The sequence below is a fragment of the Cavia porcellus genome, unplaced genomic scaffold (genome assembly GCF_034190915.1).
Source record: "Cavia porcellus strain 051 isolate PalLab524CR breed Dunkin Hartley unplaced genomic scaffold, mCavPor4.1 scaffold_25, whole genome shotgun sequence".
NCBI lineage: Eukaryota > Metazoa > Chordata > Mammalia > Rodentia > Caviidae > Cavia > Cavia porcellus.
The window spans coordinates 20,353,323-20,368,830 of NW_026947508.1; the positions used below are offsets into that span (position 1 = coordinate 20,353,323).

Here is a 15,508-nt window from a genome sequence, read left to right on the forward strand (position 1 = left end):
ATCTTACCAGTTCTGCGATGCTGGGGATTTCTTCTAGAGGTGCTTTCTAGGGTTAGGGTTATTAATCTAGCTGTGAGATTACATGGTAACAATCTTGACCTTGGATATAATACAACATCAGTACATTGATATCTTGTTAATTGAGTCTGACATACTGGAAGTAGCAAGTACCTTATTAAAAACTGAAAATACAGTGGATATGGTGGCAGATGCCAGCACTTTGGAGGCTGAGGCAGAAAGATTGCCATGAGTTTGAGGTCAACTTAGGTTATATGGAGATCCAGGCCAATCTGGACTGCACAATGAGACCTTGTTTAAACAAACAAAAAGACAAAACAAAAACCCTCAAAATTCTGTAAGTTCAAGCTATAGTACCAACTCCTCTTCAAGTGGATCTTATGAACCAGCACATCCAATGAACGTATTTGTGTCAAGGAAGGATGTTGTATGGAGTTTCTAGCAAGCACCAATAGTGGGATCAGCACTGACCTCTAGGATTTGAGAGTAAACCCTTATCCGTGGGTGACTGCTCTCATTTCACTTACTTCTGCACCCTGGTAGATGTTAAAAGCCTATCCACAGGATACTGAATAACCATCTGACCTGAGTTTCCCACTTTCAGTTAGTTCACTTATCTCCCCTACCAAGCAATGAGGCTAGGTATCACAGCAACAATCTATCCTCAGGTAGAAATGGTATCTAAGAAATCCAGCTAGAGCGTCTGGAAGAGGAGGTCATGAATATGTTGCATGAGTGGATAATTTTCCTTTGACCCCAGCTCCTGCCTTACTGCCTCTTCATGGAGAGTTCTTTATGACTACAGCTGGCTCACAGATGGCTCTGCACCATATGCTGGCACCACATGAAACAGGATGGCTGACACATTATAGCTCCACTCAGGTGGCCCTGAAGGACAGCGGTGCGCTGAAGGTTCATTGAAGATTCAAGTCCTTCAGAACAGATTTGGATCACCTACCAGGTAAAGAACACTAACCAGCTGAGATGCTGGCAGAGGGCAAAGGGAATATGGAATGAAAAGTAGAGAACTAAAACTATAAATGTTAACCATGGTCTGTGATCTGTTACAGAAATGTAAATTGTTAAGGCAATGCATATTTTCTTCCACGTGTCACACACGTGTCTGTAATTAGACTATATAAATACTATAATAGTTAAAATTATACACACATAAATAGATAAATAAAAACACATGTAGATAATTTTCTGTCTTGTATTTTACACAAATTGAAAGCTTACAATTCAGTTTTCTGGGAACAGAACTATAAAATAAGAATGTTTTGAGAATTATTGATATAGCCCAGAGATAGGTACAACAATGTCTTTATGTTGGGGAATGGGTGAGAATGTATTTGTACTAAAGATGTTGCACCTTGTAAATTGTATGAAAGTTCAAAAATGTGGGAGGCAGCCTGGGGCAAGCGGGGACTACTGTGCCCAGCTTCCTCCAAGGGAGCCATGTATCCATATGCCTAGCTATGGTGAGCTGCCTCAAAAGTGTCCTGCCACCAGAGCTGGCCGAGGGGCTCTAGCATCAGCCAGATATCAAGGCTGTGCTGAAAGAGAAGGGCCTCACCACAGACACGCTACATCACTGAGAGCCACCTGTATTGGTCAGATGCTTTCGGATTAGGATTTTCACTGGGATAACCCACCATTAGCATACATGCTAAGTTCAGGGACCTAGATGTCTCTCTATGAAAGCATTTGTATGTTATGATGAATGTTAAATTTACAGAAGAAACCACAGAATCTCTCACTGATGAAGAAGAGCAGGATAGTCATGATAAAGTTAACCTACTGCTGAATTTAGATTTGTGCCTAGTGATAAATCAGTACGGGAGGCTATGGGTAGCCGTGCATTCAGAGCCTGAAGATGAAGACTTGGATAATTATGATGGAGAAGAGTAAGATGTGGAAGCACATAAACAAGGACAGGCAGATAGCTCCATATTTTATTCCTATGGAGAAGGATTGTCCCATTTAACAGCAGAAGGACAAGCTATATTGGTGCTATAATAGAAGGGATGTTTCTCAGTCTGTGAGCAGCCAGTATAACATGGCTGGGATCTGGATAGAAGATTCAAAAAGAGATTATGAAAACGGCACAGAGGTATATGCCACACCAACAATTGCCACGCAGTTTGAAGATGCAGCTGTTGACTGCTGAAAATGATTTATGCTTCAAGCCGAAGGTCCTGCTCCGAGCTTCAGGAGAGAACCTGGTGCCTCGTTCCCTGGAGTAAAGCTGTCTTTTTCATTCTGTGAAACTCACTTATACCGGTTTTCCCTCAAGACAAGCTATGCTGAGACAGCAATTTGTTGCTAGCAAAAGAAACTATGATCTTTAGTAACAAAAGTGAATTTGCTTGACCAAGAGATAGTTTCTCCTTCTTCTTCTTCTTCTTCTTCTTCTTCTTCTTCTTCTTCTTCTTCTTCTTCTTCTTCTTCTTCTTCTTCTTCTTCTTCTTCTCCTTCTCCTTCTCCTTCTCCTTCTCCTTCTCCTCCTTCTCCTTCTCCTTCTCCTTCTCCTTCTCCTTCTCCTTCTTCTTCTTCTTCTTCTTCTTCTTCTTCTTCTTCTTCTTCTTCTTTTTTTTGTCTTTCTCTTTTTTATCGGTACTGGGGATCGAACTCACAACTTGCAAAGCAGGTGCTCATGCCACTGAGCTAAATCCCCAGCCCTGATAGTTTCTTCTTTATCCTAAAACTTTCTGTGTCTAGCTACCCTCTGAGGAGGCCTGTGATTCCTACCTTTGCTGTATGTATCAGCTGTATGCTAGCGGGCTGCTGAGGTGAAAATGCAAAGGAGCTATGTGTAAAAATGGAATCTAAAGGTAAGATGCCTTTTTGGAGCCTAGAGATACCCTTACCACTAGAAGAAAATGTAGCAGTCTTTGAAGAATCAGCCTCTGTCATCTTCCATAGGACCAAGAGCATTTTTTTGATTTGGGGCTCAGACTAATTGATTCAGACTGCTGTAGGAAAGTTCTTGGGAGACTGCCAGCTGTAGATCCCACCACTGATACAGTGGGTCTGGAGAGCTGGTGCTCTTTCTGCCGGTTTTCTAGTCTGCCTTCATACAGCCTTTTAGGGTGTGGCCTTTGATTTTTACCCCTTAGTTCATTTTCTTTATCAGAACTGGGACTAGTTCTCAAGGTACTCCTGATGGCAGTTGGTTTGTCTTCATAATAGCTTAACAAATGCCAGCTGTTAAGTGGTGCATGCCTGTAATGCCACCACTCAAGTCTGAGGCCAAAGGGTCACCAGGAGCTCATGGCCAGCCTAAACCACAGAGTGAGACTCTGTCTCAAAAAAAAAAAATGATAAAGAGCTTAACAGAAGCCAGGAATATAGCTCAGTGGCATAGCACCTACCTGGCAAGCACAAGGTCATAGTCCAATACCTAGTACTAGATTTAAAAAAAAGAAGAAGAAGAAGAAGAAGAAGAATGTAACAAGTCTAGATTTTCTAAATTACTGTGCTCTCATATTTATTTATTTATTTTTATTTACTTTTTGAGACAGGGTCTTACTATGTAGCCCAGGCTGGCCTCAAACATATGCTGATCCTTCTGAGTGCTGGGATTACAGACATGCACCACCATGCCCCTCCCCCCTGCTTTTTACTAGTACCCTAATGAGGGTGGAGATAGTAAAGCACTGGAAAGTACTGTTTTTTTGTTTTTTAAGTTGTTTTGTTTTGGTACTACCCACATGCTCTGACTGTGTGCACCCCTGTTCCTATTGTTCATAGGGGTTTTTTTTGGTTGTTGTTTCTTTTTGTTTTTGTTTTTAGATAGGGTCTCACTATGTTGTCCAGACTGGCCTTGAACTCATGAGTTTAAAGGATCCTTCTGCCTGCCTCACCCTCCCTAATTCTGAGATTATAGGCACTTGCCATCATGCTTGGTTTATTTATTTATTTATTGTACTGGGAATTGAACTCAGCACCTCATACTTACCAGGAGGCACTTATGCCACTGAGCTATATCCCCAGCCCCTTATTTCAGTTTTTGTTTATTTTTTGTTAGTATATTATTGCAGTACATAATAATTACACTCCTCATTGGGAGTTATAGATACATAATGCATCTTAATTCTTTTCTCATCCTCTTCCCTTCTTCTCCCTCTATATCTTGGCCCTCTTTCCATTTGCAAAATATCTATCTACCAATTTCCAATTACCTATCTTTTATTTTGCTCTTTATATTTTGGATTCCTCATACAAGAAAAACCATGCCAGCTTGTGTGTCTGATGTACTTTACTTAACATTATAGTCTCAAGGTGCACTCATTTTCTTCCATATTTTGTATTTATTAATTGACAGTTAAACAAATAACTTAGTATGTGATTACAGTCTCAAAAAGGAAGAGAGATAGGTCGAGAAGGAGACCCATATCTTTTTCCCCAGTGCTGGACATTTAGGGCTTCATGCATGCTAAGCAAACATTTTACCCCATGCTATTTCCCAGACCCACATTTTAATTTTTTAATTTTTAACTTTTTGTCTCAAGATAGGGTTTCACTATGCTGTTCAGGCTGAACTTGAACTCACTTTATAGCCTAGGCTGACTTCCAATTTGCAGTGCTCCTCTTGCCTCAGCCTCCTAAGTGCTGGGATTACAGGCATGCACCACCACCCTTGGCCTCATGTATTTTTGAGATGAAAGGACAGACACAAATAAAGAGACATTATGAGATACTAGGAAAACTGAAAATCAGTTTCCTACTCCTCTGAAGTGAAAGGATAGCTTTGGTTTCTGAAAGTTTCAAGTAACAAAAGATTTAGGGTTGCAAGGTGGCCCATTTGATGTGGGATAATAGAAATTTGTGCTGGAACCAGGATGTCTAATTTGTGCCTTTGTTTCAGCAAAAGGGGAAGAAACACACCACTGACTCCGTGGTGGGGCTGATCAAATCCAGAGCCTCTGGCACCAAGGGCGTGACTGGTCAGCTATGGGCATGTAGCAATTAATAATTCTTCTTGTTGTTGGCTCCCCATTGTGGATATTGCCTGTGCTCTGCTATTCTCCAGTTTTCTTATTTTATTGTAACGACAGTGTGATGGACATCCCTAACAAATGATCCTCAATGATTCCTATCCCCTGACATTCACAACCATGTGTGATCTACTACTCTTGAGTGCAAGAAGCACCTGTGACTTACTTCCAATCAAAATATAGGGCAAAGGTGACAGTATAATATTCCTGTCACATATAATACATTATACAAAGCTTTGTCAGGCATGATAGCACAGTCCATAATCCCAGCACTCAGGAGGCTGACACAGGAGGATCACCATGAGTTCGAGGCCTAGACTACATAAGCAAGCTCAAGACCAGCCTGAACTTTAGAGTGAGATCTTGTCTCAAAACAAAACAAAACAAAACAAAATGCTCTATTTTAGGTTTGGGACTGTTGATTAGTGGTGGAGCACTTGTCTAGTATGTAAGGCCCTGAGTTTGATCCCCGCACCACAAAACAAAACTTTGTCTTAGCAGACTGGCGCTTTCTCCAGCTTGCTGAAGTAAGCCCACATGGCAAAGAATTGTAGTAATCGCTACAACTACAGGTGAAATTTGAGGGAACCCTCATTCTGGCTGACAGCACAAATGCAGGCTCTTGGTCATCTGTTCTCAAGAAACAAATCCTGCCAGCAACCTGAATGGACTTGAAGTAGATTCTTCCCCCACTGGAGTCTCCAGGTGAGAATGCAGTCTGGGTAACACCTTGACTGTAGCTTTGTGAGCAACCAAGTGGAAGTTTTAGTTGACCTGTTTTTGGACTCCTGATCTGGGGCCTATGAAATAATAGATGTATTGTCTTACGCATTAAATTTGTAGTAATTTGTTCCATAGCAGAAGACTAATACATGCAGACTTTCTGGAAAAACATCAGAGCTCTCAGGCTCCCTGCATTAGATGTTATATAGAAAGCCCTGTCTGGGAGGGGGGGCCAGGACACAGCTGGGGGAGCAGGTCCCACACAGAGGATGGGCCACACACATCCACTCAGGGTACCCTGAGTTTCAAAGTAAATTGTTCCCAGTACCCTCCCATCAGTCTCCCGAGCTAGGTGAAATCTGGCCCTGGAATCACAGATTGGGCCACCATCTGAATCTCGGCGCTTGGCACGGTGCTTGGCACTCCGTGGCCTCCTAACCGCTGGTCTGATAGCAAAAGAAGAGAAAGAGTCCTGAAGCGCGCATCTGCTGGGCGCTCCCGGGGCTGAGGGGATCTCGGGACCCCGCGCGGGCCAGGCCCGTCCTCACCGGCGCCATCCCGCGCCCCGGCGGAGGGGGCGCTGCGGCGGGAGGCCGCGCGGGCCGGGGGCGGGGCGGGAGGGCGGGGCGAGCGCGCGGGGCGGGACCCAGCCAGCCGGAGAGCGAGCGCCGTTCGCCGCCACCTCTGCTGCTCGGCCCGGTCCCGGAGCGGCCCGGCCGGCCCGCGGGGCACAGCGCCGAGGCCCGCGGCCGGCTGCATGAAGGACTGCGAGTACCAGCAGATCAGCCCCGGGGCCGCCCCGCCTCTCGCCTCCCCCGGGGCACGCCGCCCCGACCCCGGCCCCAGCTCCGCCGCGCCCCTCGCCTCGGGCCCCGGGCCCGCGCCCTCCGCGCCGCGCTGGAGCGGGAGCGGCAGCGGCAGCGGCAGCGGCAGCGGGAGCCTGGGCCGCCGGCCGCGGCGCAAGTGGGAGGTGTTCCCGGGCCGCAACCGCTTCTACTGCGGCGGCCGCCTCATGCTGGCCGGTCACGGCGGTGTCTTCGCGCTCACGCTGCTTCTCATCCTCAGCACCACCATCCTCTTCTTCGTCTTTGAGTGAGTTCGCGACGGCCGCGCGCCCCGCTCCCCGCTGCCCCGGACACCTCGCCGCCCCGGCCCGCGCGTCTCCTGCCGTCTCTTGTCTGCTCGCCTTGGTCCCTTCCACCCCTCCCAGCAGCCCGGTCCTGGCCCGCCCTGCGCTCATCCTTGCCTTCCTGTCCTTGCCAGGCTCGGCGGGGACACTGCCCTCTCGTACTCCGTACGACCCCTACTCTCCCAGAACCTGTCCACCATCCCATCCGCGTCCCATGGACCCCTCTGCGCTCCTCTCCGGACTCCCCACCCCCAGGCATCTTCGCTCCTACCCCTTCCAGACGGCTTCTGAATCTCCGGCGTCGCACAGCACACCATGAATTCTGGGCATCGCTTTGCCTTCTCCAGGTCTCCCCGGGGTCCCATTTCCTTTCCAGACCTCCCTCCTTTCCCTCAGTGCCGCTCATCTGAGGCCCCAAGTCATCCTCCCTCATGTATCTTTGGGCCTTGGGCTTCTTCTGCAGCACCTCCCTTAGTTTCTCTGAGTTTCCTGCCCTTCCCTTAGTCTCCTTGCTCTCTCCCCCACCACTATCGTAGCTTCCTGCCTTTTTTTTCCCTCCTCAACACTGGGGAGCACCCCTCCAGCCCACTGCACATCGCAGACAGCTGCAGTGTCTTGTGATTTTTCAGGCGGCTGCACAGTGCTTTTGTAAGGACAGGTCCTATTTGCCCCCATGGATTTTTATGCCTCCTTTTTTTTTTTTTTTTTTTTTTTTTTTTTTGGTCTTTTTCCTTTTTATCGGTACCAGGGATCGAACTCATGACTGCCTGCTTGCAAGGCAGGCGCTTATGCCACTGAACTAAATCCCCAGCCCTTCCCCCATGGATTTTTGACCTCTTCATCTTCCCAGTGACCAGGGATTGTAGATGCTTAAGCAATTTGCTTATTAGAACCACAGAGGTGCACTGAAAGTTTCTAACCACCCTCCAATTGTAGTCACCTGCAGCTGACTCCTTGGTGTATATCCCCGCCCAGCGTGCACACCCTCCCCTGAACCCCACCTTCTCCTCCTGTTTCTCCCCGTCCCTGTGGTCACCTTCCTCTATTATGCCCTAGTCAAGAGTTTCATCTCTAGACTCAGCAGACCAGCTCCACCACCCACTAATTATGTGACCTCCGGGCCGTAACTTTACTTCTCAGGGGCCTAGTTTCTTCATCTATAAACCGATGCCTTTAGTAATGCCTGCCCCCTGTGGTCATCATGAGGTTAGTATGAGGCCATACACACACACACACACTTTAGCCCAGTAACAAGCACTTGATGTTTGCTGCTCTACTTGTTGTCTTCAGCAAAAAGCACTTCCCAAGGGCACGTGTCCCTGGTGAGATGCCACAGAGACACCAGCTCCCAGGTGCCAGATCCTGTGTCTGCAACCCTGGGTGTCTCATTAAAGCAAGGTGAAGGCTTCCTATAAATTGGCTTCTCCTTTTCACCTTTCCCCTACTCTTCTCTTTCTTTCTGAGTCAGGGTGTATAAAAAGTTCAGGGGTGATTTGCAAGCAGAAGCTGGTGCCCGCAGCCCATAGAATACCCCACCACCACCACCACCAGGTTGAGTTTCAGATCCACCTAGCCCAGCCAGCCCCATGGGCCATGTTATGGAAGCACCTTTTTCAGAGCTCACACACCTCCCCTGCTGTGGCTCAGGTGGGAGGAAGCTGTGCTTGCCATGGTTGGCCCTGTGACCCTGAAGTGAGATTCAGTCAGTTCAGAAGCTGGACCTTCTCTGGCTTTACTGCTAATTGATTTTTCCCCATCTAGGGAGGAAGTCAGGTGAGAGCTTTTGAATCATTTTCCCTTTTGTCTCTTCTCATCCTTATCTGGTGGATTTTGCAGTAGGGTTTGACTGGGGCCTAGAGTTCCCCTGGGTCCAGACTGGTACAAAAGCCCAGTGAGGACCTGGATTGGTAGAAATGCCCTTACTGAGGACCAGAAGGTTAAGAGATGGTACCAATGGCTTTCTCAGACCTTCCCGATTTCTTATTTGGTGGATTGTGGTACAGGCCTCCCAGCAGGATCCCGGGCCTCTGTCACTTCCTACCCCCTCAGAGCAGCCAGTGTATGCCATTCAGATCCAAGTCAGATCCCAGTCCTGCCCATTCTCCAATAAAGAGCTAACCTCTGAAAGTGGGCTTCCTCTGGTCCTGGTCCCTGTCTGTTTACCCCAGCTTCACTGCTGCACATTCCTCTTTAGGTTTACCAGGCTGCTGAGCACTCCTACCACAGGGCCTTTGCACTGTTTTGAACACTCTTCCTTCTGGTAGCCTCATGCCCCACTCTTCCTGTTCGTCCATACCATATATATACTGTTTGGTAGTTTCTTGCTGCTGTTGTGCATGAGAGCGGGGTATTCTTGCTATTGAAACCTTAGTGCCTAGAACCAGACCCTGGCATGCAGTGGGTGCTCAGTACAGCAAATACTTGCTGGATGAATGAACAGATCATTTGCTGGGAGCTCAGAGACCCTGCTCTGTCATTGGCTGGCTAATCTCCCTTGGGAAAATGTAGAAGCTAGGGCTTGGTGTTTCCTGAAAATCTTTTAGGTCTCAGACTTCAAGTCTTCTCTATCCCCAGAAGAACTTTGATTGCTTTTGTTTGCTTGTGTTGTTCTGTTGTTTGGAGATAGGGTCTTGAGCTATAGTCTTGCTAGGTGGCCCAGGCTATCCTCCAGTCATGATCCTCCTGTCTCAGTCACTGAGTGCTGGGGTTACAAGTGTGCACCACCATGCCTGGGTAAGAAGTATGGTTATACGTGAACTGGATGAGTTGTTCTGTGGGTCACACTGCCAGGCTGGTTCTATTTTGAGGGTCAGATCTAGGAAGAGTGAGAAGTGCAGAGCGGAGTGTGGCCCACTGGGCAGCGTGGGCCTTGGCTTTTCCTACTTCAGAGGGAAGAAGCCTCCCTGGAGGCCAGAGCATCTGAAGATGGAGGTTTGGAATTTGCTGCCTGCTTCTGTGCTGGCTCCCGGAACCTTGGGTGTCTCAGTTCTCCCTGTAGTCAGTCATCTCTCAGACAGCAGCTCCCAACCCAGCAGGTCTGCTCTGGCTCCAGGAGGGAGGGTAGCAAATGACAGTAGTTAAAATAGAGTATGAGATGGATAAATAAATAGAGACATAGAGACACAGATAGATAGATAGATAATGGGCCTCAAAATCAGACCTAGTTTGAGTCTCACTTTTAGCACTCCTGAGCTGTGTGACCTTGGGCAGATTACTTAAGCTCTCTGAGCTTTTGTATCCTCATCTGTAAAGTGAGGTGCATAATTTCAGAAGGTCACAGTAAAGAAACAATGAGAAGGTGCATATGACTTGCTTAGTGTGAAACCTGGCACACAGGAACAGTCCAGTCTGTGGTTCAAGTTTTGTTCATGATAACTTAGGGATGGTAGTGATATGTGTATATAACAAGCTTTAAAGGAGGGTAGCTATGTTCTGTGCTCTGGCAGGAATGAACACAGTTCATTAGTTTTTCAGTTATTTACTGAGTACCTTCTTGGTCCAGGTGCACATTTGCTGTGTGCTGGGAATGTACAGTGAATAAGGAGGTATGGTGTATCCTCAGAGGAGCTCGTGGCCTGGTAGTGGAAGAAGTACCCAGCATATCAGCTATTAATGTTTTAGTGAATGCCATGCAGGAATTTAGGAGTATTAGGGAGGTCTGCTGTGTTTAGAGTTGTCAGTGAAGGTTCTTCTGAGGAAGGATGAATATTCTAGAGGAAAGGAACAGCATATGCAAAGGCCCTGAAGTGCATAAGAGTTAGATTTGCTCTGGGACTGGTTTTGAAGCTTTTGTGAAGGGAGTAAAGGTAGTAGGGAGAGTTTCATGGAATGAGATTGGAAAAACCCTTCAGTAGGTCCAGGTTGTACCTGGCCTACAAGGTTGTGGTATGGAGTTCGAATTTTATTCAAAATTTATGAAGTTGAGCTTAGTAGTACATTCCTGTGATCCCAGCAACTTGGGAGACTGAGGCAGGAGTATGGCAAGTTTGATGCCAGCCTTGACAACTCACTGAGGTCTGTTGCAAAATAAAATAAAAAAGGTTGGAAATGGATTATGGTGGCACATACCTGTAATCCCAGCCCTCTACGAGGCTGAGGCAGGAGGATTACAAGTGCTAGCCCAGCCTGGGAAATTAATGATTTAGGAAGACTGTCTAAAAATAAAAAACAAAAAAGGACTCAGGATGTAGCTCTGTGCAGAGACCCTGGGTTCAATCCCCTGAGCCACTAAACAAATAAACAGACATGTGAACAAACAAACAAACAAACAGGATTGAAAGTGTAGCTCACTAAGGAGTAATAAAATCCAAGATGTGTAAATTTTGTTGTAAAAAAGAGAGGGAAAAAAAAAAAAAGAAAAAGAGCTCTAACGGATATAACAGCAAGTGTGTTTGGGGGTGTTAAATAGCTGACTTTATCAATGTTTTTGGAACATTGAACACAGCTGTTTGCAGTCTCCCTGTTTGAATGTCCACCTTGTGTTCTTTGATACTGTGATTTGAGGAACTATTTTCAAGAAGATAGTGTGTAATCTACTAGCAGGTGATTTCTTACTGTTATGTTTTTTTGTTTTGTTTTGTTTTGTTTTGTTTTGTAGTTCTGTATTGCGTGTACCCTTACGCCGCTTTGGTTTGTTTTGTGTTTTTCTCTTTTTCCTCTTAAATTAAAAAAAAATAATAAATTAAAAAGAAAGTGTAGCTCAGTAGTACAGCACCCTTGTGTCAATCCCCAGTATGGCAAAAAAACCCACAAAACTCCCTCAAACCCACCATATATATAAAACGGGAAGCTTTGTAAGAGTGTCAAGCAGGGATTTGATTTACATTTCCAAAATGTGACTCTGGCCTCTGGGCAGTCAGTGGCATGACAACAGAGAAGACTTGCTTTAGAGGGCCCCAGTGGCTTTATTCCATCTTTAAGCCGAGTCCCCACCATGTCTAGAACTTGTAGAATGTTCCAGCCTTGAGACAGGAGGGGGCTTGAAGAGGATGTGGAGCCTGTGCAGACAACCTGCCGGAGGAGAGGGGGCCTGGGCACCCAGCAGGCCTAGGTTGTTTTCTGAACCACCTCGGGCCAGGGACCCCAACAAACTCCTTAAGGTTACATCCCCGTGTGACAGTGGCAGTGGCTGAACTCACCGCACTGCTTATTCTTCCACATTATCTCCTCCAAGGACCCTCTCCTGTCCTCTGTCATCTCCTCGCCCTGGGAGAGCACACATCTGTTACGGTCCCCACTAGACCATGTGCCACGTGGGGGAGGGACTTTTATCCTATTTGTGGCCATTATTCCTGCCACTTATTGAAAGTGTTGCTTAGCACAAAAGAGAACCCAGTAAATTTTTGTAGAGTGAGTGACAAAATGAATGATTCAGTGAGCACTGCTATGGTTCATCTCAGGCAATGATCCACCTCATTGCGGGTAGCTGCCTGGAGCTCTGGGTTTAGAGGGATTTGGAGGCTGCATCTATGTGCTGAGGTCGAGGGTTGGGGTCGGGGCTGGGGATTTAGCTCAGTGGCTTAAGCGCCTGCCTGGCAAGCATGAGGTCCCTGGTACAAAAAAAAAAAAAAAAAAAAAAAAAAGCATTGGGGTCAAAGCTGGTGCAGGGATGCAACTATAGACCTGGATATTTAGGAGCCTGAGGTAGAAGGATTGCTTGAACCTAAGAGTTTGGGACCAGTCTGGGCAATGTAGCAAAATGAAACCCTGAAATTGTCTCTTAAAAAGAAAGAATGCTAGTGACAGGCCTATAATCCCAGCACTCAGGAGGCTGAGGCAGGAAGATCATCACAAGTGCAAAGCCAGCTTGGACTACATAGGGAGACCTTGTACTCTGCCCCCCTACAAAAAAAAAGGAGTGCTGAGATCTGTTGGTCACATCTGCCTGCCCTGGGCTGGGTGTGTCTGTACAAGGACTAATTAGTGATGTTTGGCCCGGGCACTTCTTGCCCTCACCAAGTGGCTTGGCTATGTGGGGAGAGGTCTAGGAGCCTTGGGGATGTCTGCTAATCGCTCTTTCTCTGTCTCTCCTTCTAGCTGTCCTTACCTGGCCAACAAGCTGACCCTCGCCATTCCCATCATTGCTGCTGTCCTCTTCTTCTTTGTCATGAGCTGCCTGCTGCAGACGAGTTTCACGGACCCTGGGATCCTGCCTCGGGCTACACTCTGTGAAGCAGCTGCCCTGGAGAAACAGATCGGTGAGGCTTCCACTCCCAGCTAAAGCTGTCTCCGCTGCTCCCCACTTCAGGACTAGGGAGGAGCCCTGATTTCCTCTTCCTACATTTTGCTAGGGACTGGGGATAGCGTAGTGAACAAGGCAGGCTGGAGCTGACACTGGAGCAGAGAGAGGCAGATGATAAATGATCATATAAATATGCAAGAAATGCTAGCAGTGAAGGCTGTGCTGGCAGCCAGCATAAAACCAGGTGCTTCCTAGGCATTGTTTTAAGCTCTTTATAACTTGATCTTATTGAATCCCTCTTGAATCCTATGAGGTAGGTACTGCTGTTATCCCCTTTTGCTGATTGATTTAATTGGGGCAGAGATGTTAAGTAAATGGTCCAAGATCACATAGTAAGTAGAAGATTGAGATCAAGACCTAAGCAGTCTGGCTAGAACCCCTGCTTTAAAACATTTATGTACCCTCATTTATTCAGTCATCAAACATTTACTGTGTACCAGGTACTTTTCTAGATGCTGATGCTGGGGCAGTGGTGACATTCTAGGGGAGGAGAGAAACCATAAACAAATGATTAGATATCTAGGTTGTTAGAAGAAAACAGAGAAAATAAGAGCTAGAGGGGAACAACTGGCCTCCAGATTGGCCAAAGGAGGTCCTGTGATGGTGGTAACCTCTGAGCAAAGAGGCCGAGGCCTACAGCCTGGATGGCATGGGCTGGGGTCTGAGAGAAGACAGGGTTGCAGTAGATGTGGGGCAGGGCTTGTTTAGTCTGGGTAGTCAAGGCAGGCTGTGTGCCCCAAATGTTGTGGTAGGAAGACAAGGATCTGCACAATAGAAAAGGAAAAAGCCCAGAGTGGTGAACAGGTCGGCAGGGCCTGAGGACCAGTGGAAAGGTTTGTGCAGAGGGGCTGGGGATTTAGCTCAGCGGCATAAGTGCCTGTTTTGTAAGTGTGCGGTTGTGAGTTCGATCCTGGTACCTATAAAAAAGAAAAAGACAAAAAAAAAGAAAGGTTTGTGCAGCTGGTTTGTAGGCACCCCAGGTGGCCCTTGATTCTTCCTAGACTGCTGCCTGGGTTCTCCTAGGCTGCTGGGTCCCAGGGCAGGCTGAGGCCTTAATCTCAGCCTGCCCCACCCCTGCTCCTTCCTGCTGAGGAGCAACAGGGTAGTTTCACACCTCTGGTTTCCGGTCTGCGGTCTGCTCCTTCCCCTAACTGCTGGTGTTTACACAGGCTTTTAAATGCCCAGCTGGCCCTGAAGAGATGTAGTGGCCGGTAAATGTCAGAGCCCTGCTGCATCCATCACTAGAAATCATCTCAGTAATTCTCTAGAGCAGCTTGGAGGAGACTGGCAGGAATAGGATGTTCTCTGGAACCTGGGCTGTTCTTTGTCACCTTCCTGTGCCCAGCTGTCCCTAGCTACATCCATGGCAATTGCCTTCATCTCCATCTTGCCACCATACAACTTCCTTCTCTCCCACACCCCAGGCTAGCAGGCCCAAGGTTCAGCTCCTCAGCACCCTTCCGTGGACCTGATCAGGTTTACCTGGCAGCTGTGATGACTCGGCACCTGCCCGTTTCTCCTCTCCTTCGTGTCAGGGCTAATTGCGAGGCAGGATTAGTGTCCAGCTTAGACTCAGGGCTTGGGGCAGCCTGGAATCCTCTGGCCTCCTGTGAGCTGTGCAGTAATGATGACAGCAGTAATCCCTGTGTTTGGAGAGAGCTGGACCGAGCCCTCTGTGCATCCCACCCGCTATCCCTCCCAGCCTGTGGTGCAGTCAGCCTGGTGTATGATGCAGGCTCTAAGCCGGCAGTCACAGGGCAGGGATAGGAGAAGTGGTGTGGAGCGGGTACCCTCCCTCCCAGGCACCTTGCTCTGCCTTTGGAGAGGGCAGCAGAGACTCATCCCCGTTGTCTTTCTATTTCCACACTGGCGTCTTGCACCTGGAGCCCTGTGGAGCCAGCCCCTCTGTCACAGTCCCACTGCCTTCTTCCTTCTCTATCCCCTGTGCTGCATGGTCAGTACTGCCTCATGCTTCCCCGTGCTGTGTGGGACCTTGTCATCATGTAGTGATGTTGGCTGAAAGGGTGGATGAATGACTGAAGAACATGCTGCCCCCAAGGGCCATGCTGAACGGTTGTCAGGGTGTCTCCAGCTGTGCCAGGTGGAAGTGAGTCTGTGCTGTTCTTACACACAGGGTGAGGACTGCTGTGTGCCTGCCCTCTGCAGCTTTCCAGCCTAGGCCAGTTCAGGGTGGAAGGCCTGACTGGGTGAGGCCAAGGTTTAGAAGGTGATCAGAGGGATCAGGAGTAACCACCACTTGGAGAACCTGCAAAGGTGACAGTTGAGCCAGCGTAGAAGTTTGGGTGGAGTTGACTTGTACAGAACAAAGAGAAGGCAGAAGTGGCAGGAGGCAGGACAGGTATGGGCATTGAGCAGGCCATGTGGGCTGAATGTTTG

At 47.8% G+C, this 15,508-nt stretch overlaps 1 protein-coding gene and 1 pseudogene across 5 annotated transcripts in view; both read left to right on the forward strand.

Annotated features, from left to right (window-relative positions):
* Positions 1-1,496: 1,496 nt before the first annotated feature.
* LOC100714031 (methylosome subunit pICln-like) lies at positions 1,497-2,188 on the forward strand (annotated as a pseudogene).
* Positions 2,189-6,383: 4,195 nt separating this feature from the next.
* Zdhhc18 (zinc finger DHHC-type palmitoyltransferase 18) overlaps positions 6,384-15,508 on the forward strand; it is a 43,720-nt gene continuing 34,595 nt past the window's right edge. For 2 of the 5 annotated variants that reach the window (XM_063235841.1, XM_063235842.1), the window contains exons 1-2: positions 6,384-6,833; positions 12,907-13,067. In XM_063235841.1, coding sequence (XP_063091911.1) covers positions 6,499-6,833; positions 12,907-13,067 — 496 coding nt within the window. In that variant the 5' untranslated portion in view covers positions 6,384-6,498. Of the gene's footprint in view, positions 6,834-7,055; positions 7,218-12,906; positions 13,068-15,508 lie in introns of those variants that run through there. The other 3 variants (XM_063235843.1, XM_063235844.1, XM_063235845.1) reach the window with 3 other exon arrangements.